Below are 19854 nucleotides of genomic sequence, written 5' to 3' on the forward strand. Positions count from 1 at the left end.
AAAGGAAAGAAAAATTATGAATTGTATATGACTTACAGTATATATTCATTGGAATGGATATATTGGAAGTTTTAGTTTTTACCTTAAAGGTCAGACTAAATTAACTCTCTGCCAAAACCTTTTATTTCTTCTCTTCCTATATTTGATATGGAATTATCTCTAACCAAACAAACAGTGCTGTACACTAACTTTGGCTATAAATATGTTTACTGATGCATGAAGTTGCCATAAGGCTGGAAATAGCTAAAGTCTGACCTTTACTGCAGAATATACTTTGTAAGGAAATTATCTATAAAACCAGTGACAGCATATATTACCTGATTGGAAGTTATTTCTAGATTTCCAAACTATTCACCTTTTTCTGGTGCTTCTTTTTGTGCACATCAAATGTGGTAATAAATAATTTCCTCTTCCTCTCATAGCTGTCCTGTGCTCTTTTCTAAACCCTCAGCCTACAATCAATAGAGGTCAAGGTTTCGGGATTTTTCATCTACACCGCACCTTCCTAATTGAGTTCTTCTTGCTGCCAGATAATCTCCCTAATGCTGAGTGTATCCTTGGCTCTCCTCACTGCTCCCTAATAAGGAGCTCTTGGCAGTATCACATTTCTGCTCCATTATCTATAGACATCAGATCAGACACAAAATGCTCTTTTACTCTGACACTCAGCTGTACTTTTAAGCTGCAACTTTTCATTGTTCTAATTCCTGTTAGATAGTTTCTGGTTCCATGTAACTCCTAATACATTTGCTAGCCTCTCATTCTTAGTTTCATCTCTTTCCCATTATTCTAGGCCCATTGTTAGTGTAGTCTCAGAAAAAAATGGTACTTAATTACATGACAGCATATTATTAGTGCCTTATATCCAAAAGCACAAAACAAATAATCATAATTAAAAAATAATACAACAAAAAACACTCAGTAAAATCAATAGCATAAATAACAACAAAACTAGATTTAACTAAAAGACATTATTTCACAACAAATTAAAGGAAAGATCCTAAGGTTTGGAGAGAGAAGTCTCAAATAGCCCCAAACTGATAAAACACCAGCAGTGAATACCTGCCTACAAGTCAATAAATATAACTGGGGACCATTCTCCAGTCAAAAGACACAATTTTTCTAAATATACTTTAAAAACCAAGATCCAGCCATATACTGCCTAAAAGAAATACACCTTAGTTTTATGAATGTATATAAACAATATAATATGGAATGAAAATATATTGCAGGCAAATTCTGCCCAGAACTAACCAAGTATGCTTCAAAGCATATCAGACAAAATAGATTTTTAAGTCAGGAACTGTCGAAAGAGACAAAGAAAGTCACTATATTATAAGAATTAAACCATTAAGAGGATATAACAATCTTAAATACATATGCAGCCAACAACATGCGAATGCCTAAAAATTTTAAAAGCATATATCAATAGATATGGAAAGGGTATTGACTGAAATGTGGTAATTATGGAACATCAGGTATTATCTCATTAGGGAGAAATCCGGGACTGGAGTGATTGCTCAATGGTTCAGGCACTGGCCTGAAAACCTAATGACCTAGGTTTGATACCCCAGTACCCACATAAAGCAGATACACAAAGTGGTACATGCATCTGGAGTTTATTTGTATAGCTAGACGCCCTGGTGTGCCCGTTCTCTCTCCCTCTCCCTCCCCCCCACCTCTGTATGCAAATAAATAAATAAAATCTAGAAACCAGAAATGAGAAAAGCCATTCAGTATTTATTTTAAAAATAAAAAAAGAAGAGATCCAAACCCATAACAACACTATCAGTTGATCAACTGTCACTTTTATCATTTTCACTTAGAATAAAAATCATTTCTGATTTATCAATATTATGAAGAATGGAGACTCAGCATTCCTTTGGCAAAATTGCTGTTTTCAATTTTCTGAAAGGCAATGTGAGGTAACTCCTGATTGTTGTGAGATAGGAGTGAAGATTTGGAAAGCAGTGAGGGATTAACAGGATTTGGAGGACTACGGAAGAGGACTATGCATTGTTTGGCACTGTGACCACTTTGAAACTTCTAGAACTAGAGTTAAAATTTAGATCTCTAGAATGCAGTGGTTTTTGTATGAGTAGAAAAGTAGGAAGATGCTATTTGTAGTTTTATTGAAAATATATACTATTATTTACATTTACATTTCAACAAAATTAGTAAAAGGTGTTCAGTTGTTGAAGGATAGCACTTGCCTATCAATGAGGATGTTCAAAAGCTTAAAACTGCTGGTTTATGTGTAAAAAAAATTCCTTATGAAAAAGACATCACAGACATTTGAAATGTCATTTTTATCCAACAAAAGTGGAATAAGTAACCCATTGAACTAATCTGTCCTCCCAGAAGCCATGCTGAAAGCATATCTTATGACAGAGAAGTATTTAAGCTAATGAAACTGTGATTTACATTTTTCAGGAATGGACAAATGAGGTCTTCAGCTTGGCAACAAACCTGCTGGCCCAAAACATGTCCAGAGACGCATTTCTGGAAAAAGCGTAAGTCATTCTAATTTTATTGCTAAGGGTGTTGCTTCTTCTGAGTCAGTTTCCTCTCTCCTTTGTGAGGCTTTTGTTTATGCTGCCCTGGCTTCGCACATTCATAAACATAAATTTCCCTTTGGGATTTGTTAGAGAACTGATACCTCCAACTGTTCAGAGTTTTGGGAGACTTCCAAGAAAGGTTGCTCTTTCTTCCTGCATGGGCTAAGCTTGCCTGACATTGATGCCTTCGCCATACAGCGAGGGTACTTCCAAGCTCTGGCAGCTGGGCTCAGAATGAAGAATTACCCATTTCTGTTTCTACCTCTGTCTTCTCACTTGCTAAGCTGAGAAAAAGAATGAAGAGCAACTGTCTCTGGGTTGCCCTCGACTCAGAGATCTCCAAGATGCCCTCTCTAAGAGATGACAGTTTCTGCCTACTAAATCAGTATGCTGGTATCCATGATTCCAGACCTGAGATTATTAGAGTGAGTAGTACTAAGGAAAGAGAAGGAGACAGGCTGTGGAGGAAGGAGCAGAAGAAAACTGAGAGGGAAAGGAAAGCAAAACAATTTAGCCAGTCATTCTGGAATTGCGTGAGCTTTTCTAAAAATTAACTGACCAAGAAAAATAATAGTGTTTGCCATATGAGCAGTAAGGAAGTCTGGCTGTGTTCCTTTTGGAAGCTGTGGTGATTCAGAAGTTGGGAGACCTTTAAATCTAACCCACAAGCAGAAACATTAATAGGTGCTTCTCTGTTTTGCTGAATACACTCCTGTCTTCCCTCTTGTTATAGATACAGACCCATCATTCGAGACTTCATACTTCAGTCACTTTTCTTTTTTGCTCTTCTATGAACTCCTTTTACTTTAGTCACAGGTTTTCACTTAAAAGTTTCATCATGGGATCATCACTTCTCCTGATTTTGTTACTCTATGGATTCTTTCAACATGTCTCCTTGTCTCCCCTTTATCCTGTATCTAATCTTACCATCCTTTGTCCATCAAAGATTTTTACAACATTTGTTCTTCCAGGCCATGCTAATGGCAGGGGACATGGAGGAAAATAATTGTTCTACCTGAAATATAGCTGGGTAAAACTGGTTAACTAAACACTATCTACCATAGATGCCTATTCCAGATGAGAATCTGTCTCCCTGTGAGAGCATGACTTTTGATGGGAATATTGTGAACATTTTTGTTTCATACACACTTCTTAGACATAGTATGACTGGGTACTGAGAATGAGTTTTCTATAGTAGCATCTCCCATTTACACACACACTGTAGTTGTACCAGCTCTCTACCTATGTGTCTCTAAACGGTTGGAGAGATAGTAAAGTTCTTCTATTCCTACAGTGGAATTTCCTAGACACAAAGTATGGCAACTATAAGCAAAGTATATATGGATCTCAAAAACATAATCCTGAGTGAAGGAAGGCAGATACAAAGAATATGAACCCATTGATATAAGGTTAAAAAAAGAAAGTAAAAAGGACCTGCTGTTTAATGTTGGGATGATGCCTACTTTGGGGGAAGAAAGACACTCTGGGAGAAAGTATGAGGGGGCTTTCTAGGAGGCTACTAGTGTCACGGAATTTCACTTCTTCATCCGTGTGCTAGTTTGCAGATTTGAGCAATTTGTACAATTTAGCACACTACACATAAGCATGGGATCTTCCTTTTGAATTATATTTATCAATAGTTTTTAAAATTTAAATATTTGCTTTTCCACTTTTCCAACAGATACACTAAACTGAAGCTGCAAGTCACTCCAGAAGGACGTATTCCTCTCAAAAAGTAAGCTTCAAGACCATTTCCTATTGCTCCTATTCCTATTTTCTTGGACGTGAGTCTGTGTCACTGCTCTGCTTCATTTCTCCCCCAGCTGGGTGGGGCCATAGAAAAGTGTGGAAACTCTGCCCTCCTTCTACTGGTCTCGCACCAGAGCAGCTGGTTTTCTCATAACATTTCTGTGGGTCACCCTGTCCTGTGGCTTCACTTTTATGAGAAGTGAATAGAAGGGGTAAGAAGGAACCTCATTGCTTCTATCACAAGCTTCAATACCAGTTCAGATCAATCCTAGGAGTGTAAATTGGGTGATCTTGATGCCTCCTGCTGTCGCTGTGGCTCCAGCCATAAAGCAGAGTTTGCAATATCCAGTGCCTGCAGGAGCCAGGCAGGGAGCTTAAGTGATAAACCAGAGTGGAAGGAGGAAGAAGGCAACAGAGCAAAACCAGTCTAAGGATGATGACAACCTCACCTCATGTCTGGTGGGAGTTGTATGTGCCAGGTACAAGTTTATCTCATGTTTTCTATAGAACCTATAAACTCAAGTCATTATAATAAATTTCCCAGAACTAAGTTATATTTTTAAAGCCAAATTAATGACCAAAGGAAGTACATTGTAGTTCATATTAGTCAAAAGTACTTAATCTTTGATTTTTAAACTATCAATGTGTTTTTGTTAATAAAAACTTAAATTATTGGAACTAGAGAGATAGCTTAGCATTTAAGGCCTTGCCTGCAAAGCCAAAGGACCCAGGCTCAATTACCCAGGACATTGCAATTTTTGAAAGGACATGTGGAGGTCTTGAGAACAGATGTGTGGTGGGGATGGATATCTTTTTTTGTAATTATCAACCATGACGAGGTTTGGTTCAATGGAGTGCTCTGAGTTGGTGTCATCTATGAGTATGGTGAGCCACAGTACCTGGTAAATAGCTCTCACCTGTGTTTTCACTTCACAGCATCTATCGCTTGTTTTCAGCAGACCGGAAGCGAGTGGAAACCGCATTAGAGGCTTGTAGTCTTCCATCTTCAAGGGTGAGCATGTTACTTGACTGTAATAGCTCCACAAAAATAGCTCTTAGTTCTTAGTACACATTGCCTCTCCATAACTTAGACATACCTTCATAGAATTAAGAAACCCATAACTTATCCAGGTGTGATGGTGCACATGGTTATACACACTTGTAGCCCATTACTCAATTGATAGAAGTACAAGGGTTGCCGCAGTGTGAGGCCAGCCAGGGTGATGTTGTAGCCCAGCTGTCTTAACAAACAAAACAAAACGAAGAAGAAAAAGAAGAGGAGGAAGAAGTCTATGACTTGTTAATATCTACAATATATAGAACCACTGTTAAAATCATTCATGCTCAGGATTTCAATCTAGAATGGCCCTTTGTTATTGGAAGAAAAAGTTTAGCTGAACATGGTGGCCTATGCCTATAATCCCATTACATGGGAGGTAGAGGAGAAGGATCAGAAGTTCAAGGGCAGCCTCAGGCATAGTAAGTTCAAGGCCAGCCTGGGCTACATGAGACACTGCATCAAAACAAACAAAATTATATACAAGCAAATAAAAATCAATAATGCAGACTGGAGTTGTGGCTAGCATGCATGAAGCCTAAGTCTGATCTCCAACATTGCAATGAAAAATGGAAGGAAGAAGGGACAATCCAGTTAGTAAATATACATTTACTAATTTCATATATTAGAGAAATATATATATATATATATATATATATATATATATATATATATACACACACACACACACACACATACCAACCTAAAGATCAGTGTTATCCAACAAGAGATGTTTAAAATGGATTTGAACCTATCATTTTCACTTACTATAAAATTATTCTTAGTATCTCTTGAAATATTAGCTAATAATGATGCAAAGCTGTTATATTTACAAATGAAGCTTGTAAAATAGGAATCTCCTCTTTTCTTTTTTAAATTTCTAGCTTTAAGTTTTGGCAGTTTCATCTACAGTTGACATGTCAGTACTTGAAATAAATATAGTGTATGTACTCTGCAAGGTTGTACTTTAAAGGTTAGACTGAGAGGGTTTCAAGTTCAACACAGTGTGGAGTTCACCTACTTTATTCTAGGAGAGTGCAAGCATTGTGGATATATTCCACATGCATTAACTCCTGAGAATAATTTCCAGTGTCTTCTGTATCAATCTAAAACCATTCATTACTATTGATTACCAGAGTCTTATGTGAACCCTATGCCCCATGGTATAGATAGAGCTTACCTAAGGATAGCGCTGACTGTACAGGAAGGCGCTTAAAAAGGTACCAGCCTTGTTCGCCATGCACATACGAGCCTCTGAAGCTGCTCTTCAACATGTGATCAGATTATAAAAAAGTGCTGAGTGGTACTTATTCAGTTCACAGTCAATTCTTACAACAACTTAAAAGAGAAAGAGAAAAAGAAGGAGGTGGAGAGAAGAAAGATAGCTAGGTATGGTGTCATATGCCTAGTAACTCCACCATTAAGGAGGCAGGGTCAGAGAAATTACTGCAAGTTTGGGGTTAGCCTGGTCTACATAGCAAGTTCTAGGACAACCAGGACTATCTCAAGAAAGGGGTGCTGTAGAAATGGCTTAGCCAGATTCCGTTTATCCAGAACCCATGTAAGCCAGATGCACAAGGTGACATGCCTGGAGTTTGTTTGCAGTGGCTAGAGACCCTGGGGTACCCATTCTCTCTCTCTTTCTCTCTGTCCCATAAATCACCCAAAAATGAGAGAGAAGACTCTTTGGTAGATCATATAAAGAGTGGTTCTCCCCTGTGGTACTGTGTTTACTCAGTAAGTACAAAGGCTATTGCTGCTGCAAAACTGGGCAGTGGCACAAGTTTGCAAAACAGTTTTTTTTCTTTACCTTTCTTCTGCTTTCTTTGATTTTCTTTTTGAGGAGAGACCACGCTGAGGATCAAGCCCAAGACCTAGGTCATGCTTTGCAAGTTCTTTCCCACCTAGCTACACCTTTGGCCCTTTTTCTTAATTTTACTAAGCAAAGTAAAATGATTGGACCTACTTACTATTGCTCACTAGATGCTTTCAAGTAGGAAAAATACAACAATGATGATCTTGTCATTGACTCAATAGATATTTCTCACCTTCTTAATACATATTAAAAGATATTGAGTATATATTGGCAAATAAAATGAAGCCCCGGGATTAAAAGACTCTAGCATGTTCTAGGGGAATTAGTTGATAAATCATCAGCAAATGTATTTATAAGTAAGCGGTAGTGCTATTAAAAATAAAATCCAATGCTGCCACTAAGAGTAAGGGAAGATCATTCTAGAAAAAGAAAACAGTGTGCTCAGAGCCCTGAGGCAAGAAGAACATACTTGGTTTGAGCAACTAAGACCACTACATTCAGAGACATGGGATTACAAAGACATTCAAAGAACATTTTTCTTTGTCATCATTTCCTATTTTATATTTCCTGGATAAATTCTTGAATAGGACTTTATTGAAGTCAATGATTTGAAAAAATCTGACTGGTAATATACATTTTGCTAAGTGAAAGAAGGGATAAAAAGCAAAGACACATGGAAAAATCTAATACATTAGTCAATCCTCTGCAAAATGCAATTTTCTAAACAACTGGATTCTGACACTTCAGTCAATAAACATAAATTGAGTCTTTATAATTTCCTATGTCATTATAGGCTCTTACTTTCAGTTTACTATCAACCAGAGACACTTTAGAAGGGAAATGAGATTCAAATAGCAGGCATTATATTTAAATTAAAAAAAACTTTAGCAAATTAAATGTAATGGCAATTTTCTGATCACAAAATGAAGATGCTGTAAATATAATCAACTTCCATCATTGTTTTAAGAGATCATTATTCATAGTAAAGTTTAATTTACTTGGAAGACTTAAAGAATTTGAATGTTTTTTCAAAAATCCAAAAACAATGAAAACACAATCAAATTACAATATGTTTATTCATTAAAGTTCTCAATTTAAAAAAATCCAAAAACCAGGAGGTTCAGAGCCAGAATAAAGTATTTCTGTGAACTTCCTATGGCACATCGAAACTCTGTTTTACAATCCTCGTGGTAATTGTATATCTACAGAACATTGGATATAAGAAATACTGATTAGATGAAAGATTCTGAATTTATTAATAAGAAGTAATTTAAACACTGCACAGAAGAAAGGGGCTATATAAATGGTAGCTAGTCCTGCATAAACCAGTCTGTTTCCTAGGCAGCCATCATTCAAACTTGCCTTAATTGTGTTCTGTAAATAGATACTTTACCAGAAACACAGTGGATATCCTGTTGAGATTTTTTTAAACATCATCTTTGTACACATTGTTAAGGATAATTAATGCACTTGAACTTGTACCCTGGCTGACACAGGAATAACACATTCCTTCAGAGGGTACTCCTTTGGAGATTACAGCTGCTAACCTTAAGTTACCCTCGTTGTTAAAAATGAATACTGCGCCTAAAAAGAGACAAACCAATTACTGCCCTTCTATTAATAATCCAAACACATTTTCCAGTGAGACCTTTGAAAACCTTTACACACTCAGAAAATTACTACTGTACTCACAAGCTTTCTGAGAACTGAAAGTAATTTATCACCAAATTCCCTTGATTTAAGGCTTATGAACTTGAAAAGAGCTTGGTGACATTTGGAGTTGCAGTACAGTCTTGCCATAACATTGGCTTGTAGGATTGCATTATAATGAAGATAAGAAATGAATCTATATTTTTTAAGTACAGAGTTTAGTTTACTATAGTAGATTTTATACATACACACACACACACACACACACACACACACACACACACACGTATATATATATATAGTACATGCTGTTGCAACTACCACCCTTGTTTGCCAACACACACCCATACATGCATATATATATATATATATATGTACATACATACATACATACATATGATACATCAGGAAATGGATTCAAAGGATACTATGTTTCATTAAGGAATACTATGAATAAAGTTTTTAAAGGACTTCTGTGTATAATATAGTTCATTGTCTCTACTTGTTGAAAATAAATCAGAGACATACTTGTTTCTGCAGCTATGGTTCTTAATATTGATTACATCAAAATTCTGTTTAAAACCTCATAAGCACTCGTAATGAGAAATGTAATTTTAATTATTTCATGAGCACTGCACTGTTTTAATTCAACTTTTGTTCCATAGTTTTAGGATAAAAATATTTTTTAAAAAAGTTAAATGTCTAAATGTACTGGGAAATAATCACTCACTTGTCATAAAAATATGTGGCTGGATTCTATTATAATCTGCTTCAGTAAAATATAGTTGTAAATCAGAGTTTTGAATATTAAATACCTAGTCACTATAGAATTATCTCTTTAAACATGCGAATATATATCACAGAAATTATAAAACATTATCCTAAAACTAATAGTAACATTTAGCTGACTGAGTAAGCTGTAGAACAGAGCAACCCAGACTCTGAATGCTGCCACCGCCACCACCCTGCTATACAAGGACCTCACAGGCGAGTCATGACTTCCTTGCACCCTTCCTTTTCAAGCTATAACAATACAATGGTAACAGTGAAGCGTCATAGAATTGGCCCAGGGATTGAAATAAAAGCAGTCAAGATTCTATAAACGTTACAAAGCATCACATGTGTGGCACATAGCAAATAATAAATATTAATTCTTGTTATCTTTTTGAACATAGTATATATACATATATATATATATATATATATATATATACACACACACACATATCCCATATTTTTATTTTTTTACTTTAATTTGATATATTGATGTAATACTGTGAGGTCAATGGAATCTGGAAATATAAATGACAGTAGTTGAAACTGTCAAGAAAAGTTTTAAAATTCTTTAATAACTTTTCCCTGTTGAGATTCCTAATATAACTGAAACAATTCATTTTTCACAGTAGCTAATTCTTTACAGTACATTAAACAGCCCTTGTTCAGATCATATTGTTTCAAATTAGACTAACCTTCTTAATTTACCCAAAATTTCAAGTACAGCAGCAACAAATAACCAGTAACTATGTAGTTGATATTGGATACCTGGAGTGAGACCAGGTCCTGAATGACAAGACAAGAAGACCTAAAGCCAAGTCCTACCTCCTGGGTTCACCCCACAGATATTAAGTGTCTACTGCATTCCAGGCATCTTGCACAGAATTTAAAGGAATTAAGTATTTAAAAGAATTAAGTAATGAGATCGACCCGGCAGTGAAAAAAAAAAAAAAACACAGATAGTAGAAAACTAGAAATATAAACAATTTCACAGAGACATACATGGACACATGACCTTTAGCACCCTGGACTTTTGCTTCTTCCTTGTCAAACTGTGGAGTGAACCATTGTCATCCACTTTACCAACTCATAAGGTAAGAAGAGAAAGCATGTGGCTGAGATCTGAATTTCAGTCTCATCCGTAGCTTTTCAATAACTATCTCCCCTGTGCCCTTTCACTGTAGCTTTCAGTAATGCTCACTTATTTTAATCCTTTTCTACAAAAGAATGTTTATTCCATTTACACCAACTGACCCCAAAGAATTTGTGGCATCATGCCTGGTCAATCTGGGTAGGAGGATAATGAGAAAATGAAAACCACCTTTGGGCTGGAGAGAGAGCTTAGAAATTAAGGTACTTTTCTGCCAAGCCAAAGGACCCAGGTTCATTTCCTCAGTACCTACATAAAGCCAGTTGCACAAGGTGGCACACATGTCTGGAATTTATTTGCAGTGGCTAGAGGCCCTGGCATGCCCATTCTCTCTCCTGAATCTCGTAATGCCTTTCTTTCAAATAAAAATATAAGATATTTTTTTTAAAAAAACCAACTTTACTGATTGTCTTTTTATTTTGCATGTGCTAAGTTTCAACAGGCAATGAGAATAATATTGTGCTCAGACCAATTATCCTGTTATCTTGTCCACTGGTAAATAAACAGTGGTTAAGTTTTGTAAAATATGTTGTTCTATGAGACTATGTGCCTGTACTTTTGTGTAAATGAGTATAATTGATCTTTCCAAAGGAAATATACTATATAATCAGTGTTATCAGTTTTCACCATTCTGATATTCATTTGATAACTATTTATAGGTTGCCTACTGTGTTGCCCCCTGTAAATTAAGCAGTTATCAAGCACCATGCAGGTTGGAGCTTGTGCTCACCTATAGGCTGGCAAGGAATAGAGAGATAGCTACAGCTTAGCACACACCAGAGTTAGATGGGTGCTGAAGCTTGTGACAAGCAAGCTGTGACAGGAGAGAAGAGATACAGCATAACCAAAGCTTTCCAGAGGAGGAGACTTTAAAATCAGATAAGAATCCAGTAAGAAAAAGAAGACAGCAGATAATATCCTAGAGGAAAATCAGTTTACTATGGTCAGCTGGGTGACATTAGAAGGCGCTAGAAGAACTGGAAAACATACCAGGGATTCACAAATGAAATAAAGTTGTGTGCATTTCAATTAGTGAGCTATACACCACTGAACAGCTTTCTTCAAATTATTTTAAGCCTTCCTCTTTCCTATGTCTTACAGCCAGAGGTGGGTAGCCAAGGTATTTCTGACTGGTCACAAAACAAACTAAAGAGTTCTGTGTGTGTAACACACACACACACACACACACACACACACACACACACATACGAGAGAGAGAGAGAGAGAGAGAGAGAGGCGGGGAGGAGGGGAGAGGCAGAATGGTATCCTCTATCCAACAGACTTTCTTTTTATAAATCAAATGGAAATCCAGGGCTGGAGAGATGGCTTAGTGGTTAAGCGCTTGCCTGTGAAGCCTAAGGTCCCCGGTTTGAGGCTCGATTCCCCAGGACCCACGTTAGCCAGATGCAGAAGGGGACGCATGCATCTGGAGTTCGTTCGCAGTGGCTGGAATCCCTGGTGCACTCATTCTCTCTCTCTCTCTCTCTCTCTCTCTCTCTCTCTCTCTCTCTCTCTTTCTCTCTCTCTCTCTCTTTCTCTCTCTCTTTCTCTCTCTCTCTCTTCCCCCCCCCCACCGTCTTTCTCTCTCTGTCTGTTGCTCTCAAATAAATAAACAAAAATTTTAAAAAAAATGGAAATCCGGAAACCTGTTTATAGGTTATACATGTCCCCATTTTTTGGCTGGCAAAACACCAATAATAAAACTCAATCCATGAGATTTTCCTATTATTCTCAGATTTGACACCTTATGTTCATGATCTTAAAGTATGTGTCTTAGTTCGTAAGCTAAGTGGAGTGACTCAAAGTGAAGTGTTTGTCTCCATAGCCTAGATCTAAGGACACAAACCATGTTTGAGTAGCCTAAGCCTAGTGACACAAAGATCCCTCTATACTGAAATGACTCGTGTGCTGTCGTGTGTCATTTTGTTTTGTTTTGAAATTCTATTTTACAGCAAATTGTTTTCCCTTCTCTTAATGAGCTTAGTAAAGGAAATAGTACTCCATTCATTCATTCCACACATGTGTGGCTCCTACTATCTGCCAAGTGGTGAGTTGAATGCTCTTATCTGATAGCAAGCACTATATGATTTTAGAAAATGACTTTTAGAAATTTGTATAAAAATATATTCAAAAACATGAATATACTTAAAAGGAAGTGTGTTTTCTTTGTTTTAGGAGTTTGGCAATAAAAATAATCATGTAGACACATAACTGAAATAGAAAACTGCATGGAAAGTGCCCTTCCTGTTAATAAAGGCTTGAATACATGCATCTGGTTTCCATGGCAGCCCAACCAAACAGAAAATAGGAGCCATAGAAGTGGCCTTTCATATTGATAACTTGTTTCCCAAACAATAGGAGTAGAAGCAGTCAGTGATAGATAATTATAGATGCTGTCCTACTTATGAAAACTGATTGGATCATAGAAACCAGAGGGAAGAGTGTTCGTAAACAAATGACACAAAATTGCAATTTGGGTTTTCATTTTGACAATGTCTGTCTCTAGGGTCATCATTTAAAAAATATTCACTCAAAAAAACTAATAAAAATACAATGTGCACATACTAATGCCACAGTGCATGTTTGTAATACCAGTGCCTGGAAGGCAGGGACAGAAGGATTCCCATAGCTCTCTGCCTAAGCAGTCTAGTGTAATCGTTGAGCTCCCTGACAATAAGAGACCTGTCTCAAAAACAAGTGAATAGTGTTTATGAGAATAATACCCTGATGTCCCTTAGTCTACAGAGAGGGGGAGAGAGAAAGAAACCCCAAGATCAAGATCTAATAGTTGGCCTCATAGATGTATTCTGGGCACTTGCCTGGTCTAGAGAAAAGGAAAAGAGAAAAGAGAGGGGAAAGAGAGAAGGAAGTATAGAAAGAAATAGGCCAATTTCTGACGAAAATGTTTTATTTCCCAGAATGAGTCCATACCTCAAGAGGATTTCACTCCAGATGTGTACAGAGTTTTCCTGAACAATCTTTGTCCCCGACCTGAGATTGATAACATCTTTTCTGAATTGTAAGATGATGTGTTTTGATCCACTGTTTTCCTGATTGTGTTGGTACTCAGTGTGGCTTGGGCGGTATATTGATTGGTACTGGAAGAAGGCAGAGATGGAAGAGTATCACACACCATGTCAGAAAACAATGCTTGCTGGGTGGCATGTTGGAGGTGAACCTGGCCTTGACACGCAACCACTGTTATACTAAGCAGATGTTTGCTATGATGGGTTGCTGGGTGTAATTTTCCAATACTCTGTTGATGATTACTGTGTAAAGATTACAGACAGAAAAGAAAGGTGTGTGGGTACACAGGAGACAGACTCATGTAGCAGAGACATTTCAGCTGGGAGCTACTCTTTTTATGGCTTTGAACCACATTAGTGAAAAGAGAAAATGGGATTACTAACAACCCTCCAAGATGGAATATTATTTTCTTTTCTCTTAGAAATTACAAACTTATAATGGCATTATTTTTTTAAAGAGACAGACAACTAGTAAATCAGAGTATCAAGACATATGAGAGAATGACCTTGCATGCTGGATAGTTTTGTTTTATGATTTTTATCACCATGAAAGACTTGTGGAAGATACATAATATTTATACCATTGAACTTGTTTTTAAGTGGTCAGTAAATTGAGATGGGTAATTTGTACCACATTACTTTGATTACCTTATATTGTTATAAGGACAAAGATTATGTGTATTAATGATTTAATCCAACACTCAATAGTCATAAATTATCATTACAATTATTTAAAGAAGGCTGAGTCAGGAGGCTCAACCTGAGTTGGAGGCCAGGTAAAACTACATACCTACTAAGTACTAGGTCAGTCATGGGTAATTAGTGAGACCTCATCTCAAAAAAATATTTTAGGCCAGGCGTGGTGGTGTACACCTCTAATCCCAGCCCTCAGGAGGAGGCAGATGTAGGAGGATCACTGTGAGTTGGAGGCCACCCTGACACTATATAGTGAATTCCAGGTAAGCCTGGGCTAGAGTAAGACCTTACCTCAAAAAGCAAACAAACAACAACAACAACAAATATATATATATATATATTAGACTCTTAAGAAACTGTAGCTTTAATGAAATGAAAAGCTATGTCCATGCAAGGATTTTTTTTGTTGTTGTTAAAGCAGTGAATCAGTAATACATGCATCTTCAAATAAGTGAGATATGAAAGTTCAATGGCAAAGAATCATTTCATTGTTAAGTAAGCATAAGCTTATACATACCATAATGACCAACTTAGAGTATATCCTTGCACCATCTTTGCAGTGTCATACAACTGTGCATTTTCTTGGGCACCTGAGTCTTTCCAAAGATTTTAGGATTGAGTGATGATGCTGATGACAAAAGTTGTATGTAGCCCATAGGTCCACAGGCAATATGGTGGGACACCACTGTTTTTAGGGAAAGGTAGAATTACTGTATAATGTACAGTTTTTAGGTGTGCTGGATTTTTTTTTTCTCTGTAGCCAAATGCATAAATAAGACATGGTGAGGAAAATACTGGAATTTATCATTTTTGAATTATTTTTTAGTGGTGCCAAAAGCAAACCATACCTTACTGTAGACCAGATGATGGATTTTATTAACCTCAAGCAGCGAGACCCCCGGCTGAATGAAATACTCTACCCACCTCTGAAGCAAGAGCAAGTTCAAGTGCTGATCGAGAAGTATGAGCCCAACAGCAGCCTTGCCAAAAAAGGTCAGTGCACTCAGGCTCTGCATACCACTAACAAGCCTCTGGTTACCATTGAGGGATATCACCGATGGCCCAGACCATCTGCCCCCACTGTATGCCTGTTTCTGTCACTTTCTATGTCTATGTATGTGTGCTACATATGTTCATTTTTTTTCCAAATTTAAATATTTATTTCTCATATATGAAATTTACTGATTTGAAGGTTGCCTTTGAGAGTGACTTTTCAGAAAGTCCTATAGAGTAGACTATGAATTTTATTTTGTTTTGCTCTAAATCTCTAAAACTGAAGGGAATATTTGGTGTATTAGATTCTTTTTATTCCAGTTTATGGTATCTCATCTTGAGGGAATATTCTAGAAAAATTGGCCTTGTAGGTAAAAAAAAAAAAAGTAGTGTTAGTAGAAAAGGAATAAGTTCAAACATTGATATGAGAAAGACAGCTCAAAGTTGCCTGGAAGTTACTAATATTTTTTTTTATTCTAAAAAAATGAGTTGCCAAAAATCAATTTGCTGGAAGTTTTGAGTTATATCAACAGCAGTGCCCACAAATATGACCTTTGGCTAGACTTCTACCATTGAGACTGGATCATATCTGGATTGAAATATCCTCTTAGTAAGTCTGTGTGTTGTACTAATACTATAGCAAATTGTCTAGAAATTTCATCGGGAACTAAACAAGCTATCATTAGCCAATTATTGAGAAGAAATAAATTGCATATGAATATGTGGACAATTTCTATGGCAACAGAAATAACTGTAGCATGCTTAAAGTAAGAATGATTATCAGGCTGAAGAGATGGCTTAGCAGTTAAAGCACTTACCTGTGAAGCCTAAGAACGTATGCTTGAATCACCAGGTCCCACGTAGCCAGATGTGATGACACAGTGTGCAATGTCACACATGCACACAGGGGCCACACGTCTGGAGTTTGTTCACGGCATCTGAAAGGCACTGGCATACCCATTCTCTGTGTGTGTGTCACTCTTTCTCTCCTTTCAAAATAAAATAAAGAATGGTTATCATGTCTTTTCTCACATTGTACTTATTCTAGAATTGGTCTTCTGAACCAGTAATGAAGTATTTACTAAGTATAAAGTAAAATCTTATGTCTCCTTCATTTTATTACTTCAGAATTTATAGATATTTTTTAGTTTCTGTTTATTTTCTTGTTCAAGTATTTTGCTTTAGTTATTGTCATTATTCTTCTTGTTGCTACAAGGGTCAAAGGAGGCAACATAACTGACAGAGAGTCTTGTCAGCCTCTCCAAATATACCTGTACATGATGTCTATTCTTCTCTAACACTCTGAATTTATCTGTCTCTTCAAGCAGGGAAAAACTTTTGGTGATGGTTTTTGGAACATAGATTGGATTCCGCTTGTGAAATCCAGATATCTCCAAGAACAGCTGACATACACTGTTATGACAATTCCAGCCTGATGTCTAAAAATGATTAGCTCATGGCAATAGGAAAACAGAAAGCTTTTGTGAAACCCCTCAATCCTCCCTGTGGCCTAATGATATTAGCCATGAGTCCCTGTGTCATGATTCACCGCAGTACAGAGACATTATAGAACAAGGTGATCTTGACACTTGGGTTCTCTGTTCCTGAATTGCCTCATCTTCTCAACTGAAATGAAAAAGTTCTTGATTGATTTCTTGTGAGTTTCAAACAGATGATATCTGCAAAAACAGCATCTAGTCCACGTGATGTGATGGTCAAGTGCTAACTTTAATAGTACATTGCAATGAAGAGAGTTGGTTTTAGTTGCTTGGATGTTTTCTAGCATATCATAAATCATCTGGGCCTTAGAACTCCTTTCATTCCCTCTGTCACCTAGAATGTGGGTTTGTATGTGATGCAATGTTTAATATAGGTGAAGTGTGATCAGCCTTTTTGATAAAGCATTTGTGATCCAACTTGTCGCTGGAGAATGTCATCTATTGTTATTGTACAAAGAAGTTAGATTGGTAGCTCTCTACCAAAAGCATGAGCAAGACAGGGGCTTGGTATATAACACCAAGATGTGACTAGACAGCTAACCACCTACGAGCCTAGGAGATGTACTTTCTATCACCTCAGGGGACTCCAGTGACAAATAAGCAGGTCTAGATGGCTACAGCTGACACCATTCCCCATCCATCTTCCATATGGAAGAAACTACTCTCTAGGTGTCAACTGATCAAATTACAAAAGACTTTAGTAGAGTCATTTCATCCCCAAAGCATGTATACTTAAAAAGGCACTTACAGGCTGAAAAGATGGCTCAGAAGTTAAGGTGTTTTCCTGCAGTGCCTAACAACCCAAGTTTGATTACCCAGTACCCATGTAAAATCAGATGCACAAAGTGGTACATGCAACTGGAGTTCATTTGTAGTGGCTGAAAGCCCTGGAGTGCTCAATCTCTCTGTCTCTCTTCTCTCTGTCTCTCTCTGCTTGCAAATAAATAAATAAAAATCATTTTTATAGGCACTTATAGTAACTGTGTCTTAAGGATACAGTAAGATTGTGCTTATTAAAGTTTAGTTCAGCACCCAGTTGTCATTAAGTTATAATTATCTTAAGTAACAGCACTGCAGTGGGGAGAGGAGCATCAGTCTCTGGTGTTCTCATAAACTCAAACCGATCTGCATTCATTCATGACCTTGTACTCAATAAATTGTTAATGAAGAGCACGAAGCAGAGGATGATGATGCTCAGCAGATAAAAAAACAAACTTTCGAAGACTCACATCACTGGGCCTAGAACCACTTGCCAGCAATATCAGCACTGGGGAGGCTGAAGCAGGAAGACCTCTGGGCCTCTCAAGGCCTGGAAAGAAAAAAGAAAGAAAGCATAAATACCAAAACAAGAGGTGTTTTAAGACTTGTGGTCTTAAAAAAAATAAAATAAAATGTGAATACAAATATCACTTCTCAAATTCTAAGGTGCAAGCAATCACCTAAGGCCTTGTTACAATGCAGATTGTTGATTCTGCATTTCTAATAAAGAACTAGGCAATGCTAATTCCATCTGGCCAGAACTCACCCACACCTACCCCTGCTCTGAGCAACTAGGCTTTGAGGGGTATGAAATACCTAGAGGAAGCAGGAAGATGGGGAGGTGTCTTCCTGGAGGGAAGGTTCAAAGAAGAGATAATATTCAGGCTGAGTTAATTTCAACAGGGATGAAATGAGATTTTCCTAGGATAGAATGTTTCATTCCTTTATTCAGTCATTCCCTCATTCAGAAAATGTTTTTAAGGCACCCTTCTATATTAAGCCCCAAGAAAACTTAGGGCTGAGCCTTAACAATTCACAAGGTAAATCCAAAGAGTTCTGAAGACAAGCAAGCACACTTGGACATAGGCCCAGACAACTATTTTTTTTTTAACTTTCTCATTAGCTCACTGTAGGAAATCTTTAAATCTCCAAATTTATTTGTTAACCCAAAAAGTTGAATGAGAAAATGATATTGAACTGAGCTATTTGATACTAAGTGATTTTGTGTGTTAAAACACTGTGTTTATGGAAACAGAAAAGATTGGAGATAATTTTCTTGTGTTCATTTTTATTTCACAGTCAAAGGGATTATGATTTTGAAATTCATTTGTAGGATGAAGAAATTGATGTGTTATATTGAAGTGTTTGAAACAGTTTAAATTTTTCTTAATGAAAATCGATTTTTTGAATTTCATTTTGTAGTTCATATTGTTATATTGACTTTAGGATTTTTTCCATAAACTTCTTTTTTGATCTTACTTATTTGTTAAGTAATTGTACATAAACATCAAGTGCAATTTAAGAAAGTTCTATTCAACTTAAATATGATGGCTGATACCGATTTGTAAGGAAATAGCTTTCATTTATTCTGCGACTTTAAAAAATGCACATGTGGGGGCTGGAGAGATGGCTTGGTGATTAAGGCATTTGCCTGCAAAGCCAAAGGATCCAGGTTCAATTCCCCAGAACCCACATAAGCCAAATGTACAAGGGGGCTCCTGCATCTGCAGTTTGTTTGCAGTAGCTGGAGGCCCTGGCATGCCCATTCTCTCTCTCTCTCTCTCTCTCTCTCTCTCTCTCTCTCTCTCTCTCTCTCTCTCTCTATGTCTCTCTCTCTCAAATTCTCAAATAAATTAAAATAAAAAATAAAATATTTTTTCAAAATGCACATGGGGCCAGGGATGGAGCTCAGTGGCAGCACTCTCCTAGCATGAGTGCAGGCCTGAGTTCAATTCCCAGTGCTATAAAATAAATAAATCAATAAGAATAGCAGTGCGCAGTAACATTTTGCAAAAAGTCAAGTTAACATTGTGGAGTCAAATGAATAACAGCATGCTTTTCAAGAAGCCAGGCTTTAAGTCAGGCAGTTCATGTACTTTAATCAATAAAGACATAAAGAAATAGGAA

General features: G+C 36.9%; 1 protein-coding gene across 2 annotated transcripts in view; it reads left to right on the plus strand.

The window, feature by feature from the left end:
• Plcb1 (phospholipase C beta 1) overlaps positions 1-19854 on the plus strand; it is an 855615-nt gene that overhangs the window by 549051 nt on the left and 286710 nt on the right. For both annotated transcript variants that reach the window (XM_004661511.2, XM_004661510.2), the window contains exons 5-9: positions 2434-2513; positions 4240-4293; positions 5244-5319; positions 13673-13773; positions 15303-15469. In XM_004661511.2, coding sequence (XP_004661568.1) covers positions 2434-2513; positions 4240-4293; positions 5244-5319; positions 13673-13773; positions 15303-15469 — 478 coding nt within the window. The remainder of the gene's footprint in view (positions 1-2433; positions 2514-4239; positions 4294-5243; positions 5320-13672; positions 13774-15302; positions 15470-19854) is intronic.

The sequence above is a fragment of the Jaculus jaculus genome, chromosome 8, assembly GCF_020740685.1.
Source record: "Jaculus jaculus isolate mJacJac1 chromosome 8, mJacJac1.mat.Y.cur, whole genome shotgun sequence".
NCBI classification, from domain to species: Eukaryota; Metazoa; Chordata; class Mammalia; order Rodentia; family Dipodidae; genus Jaculus; species Jaculus jaculus.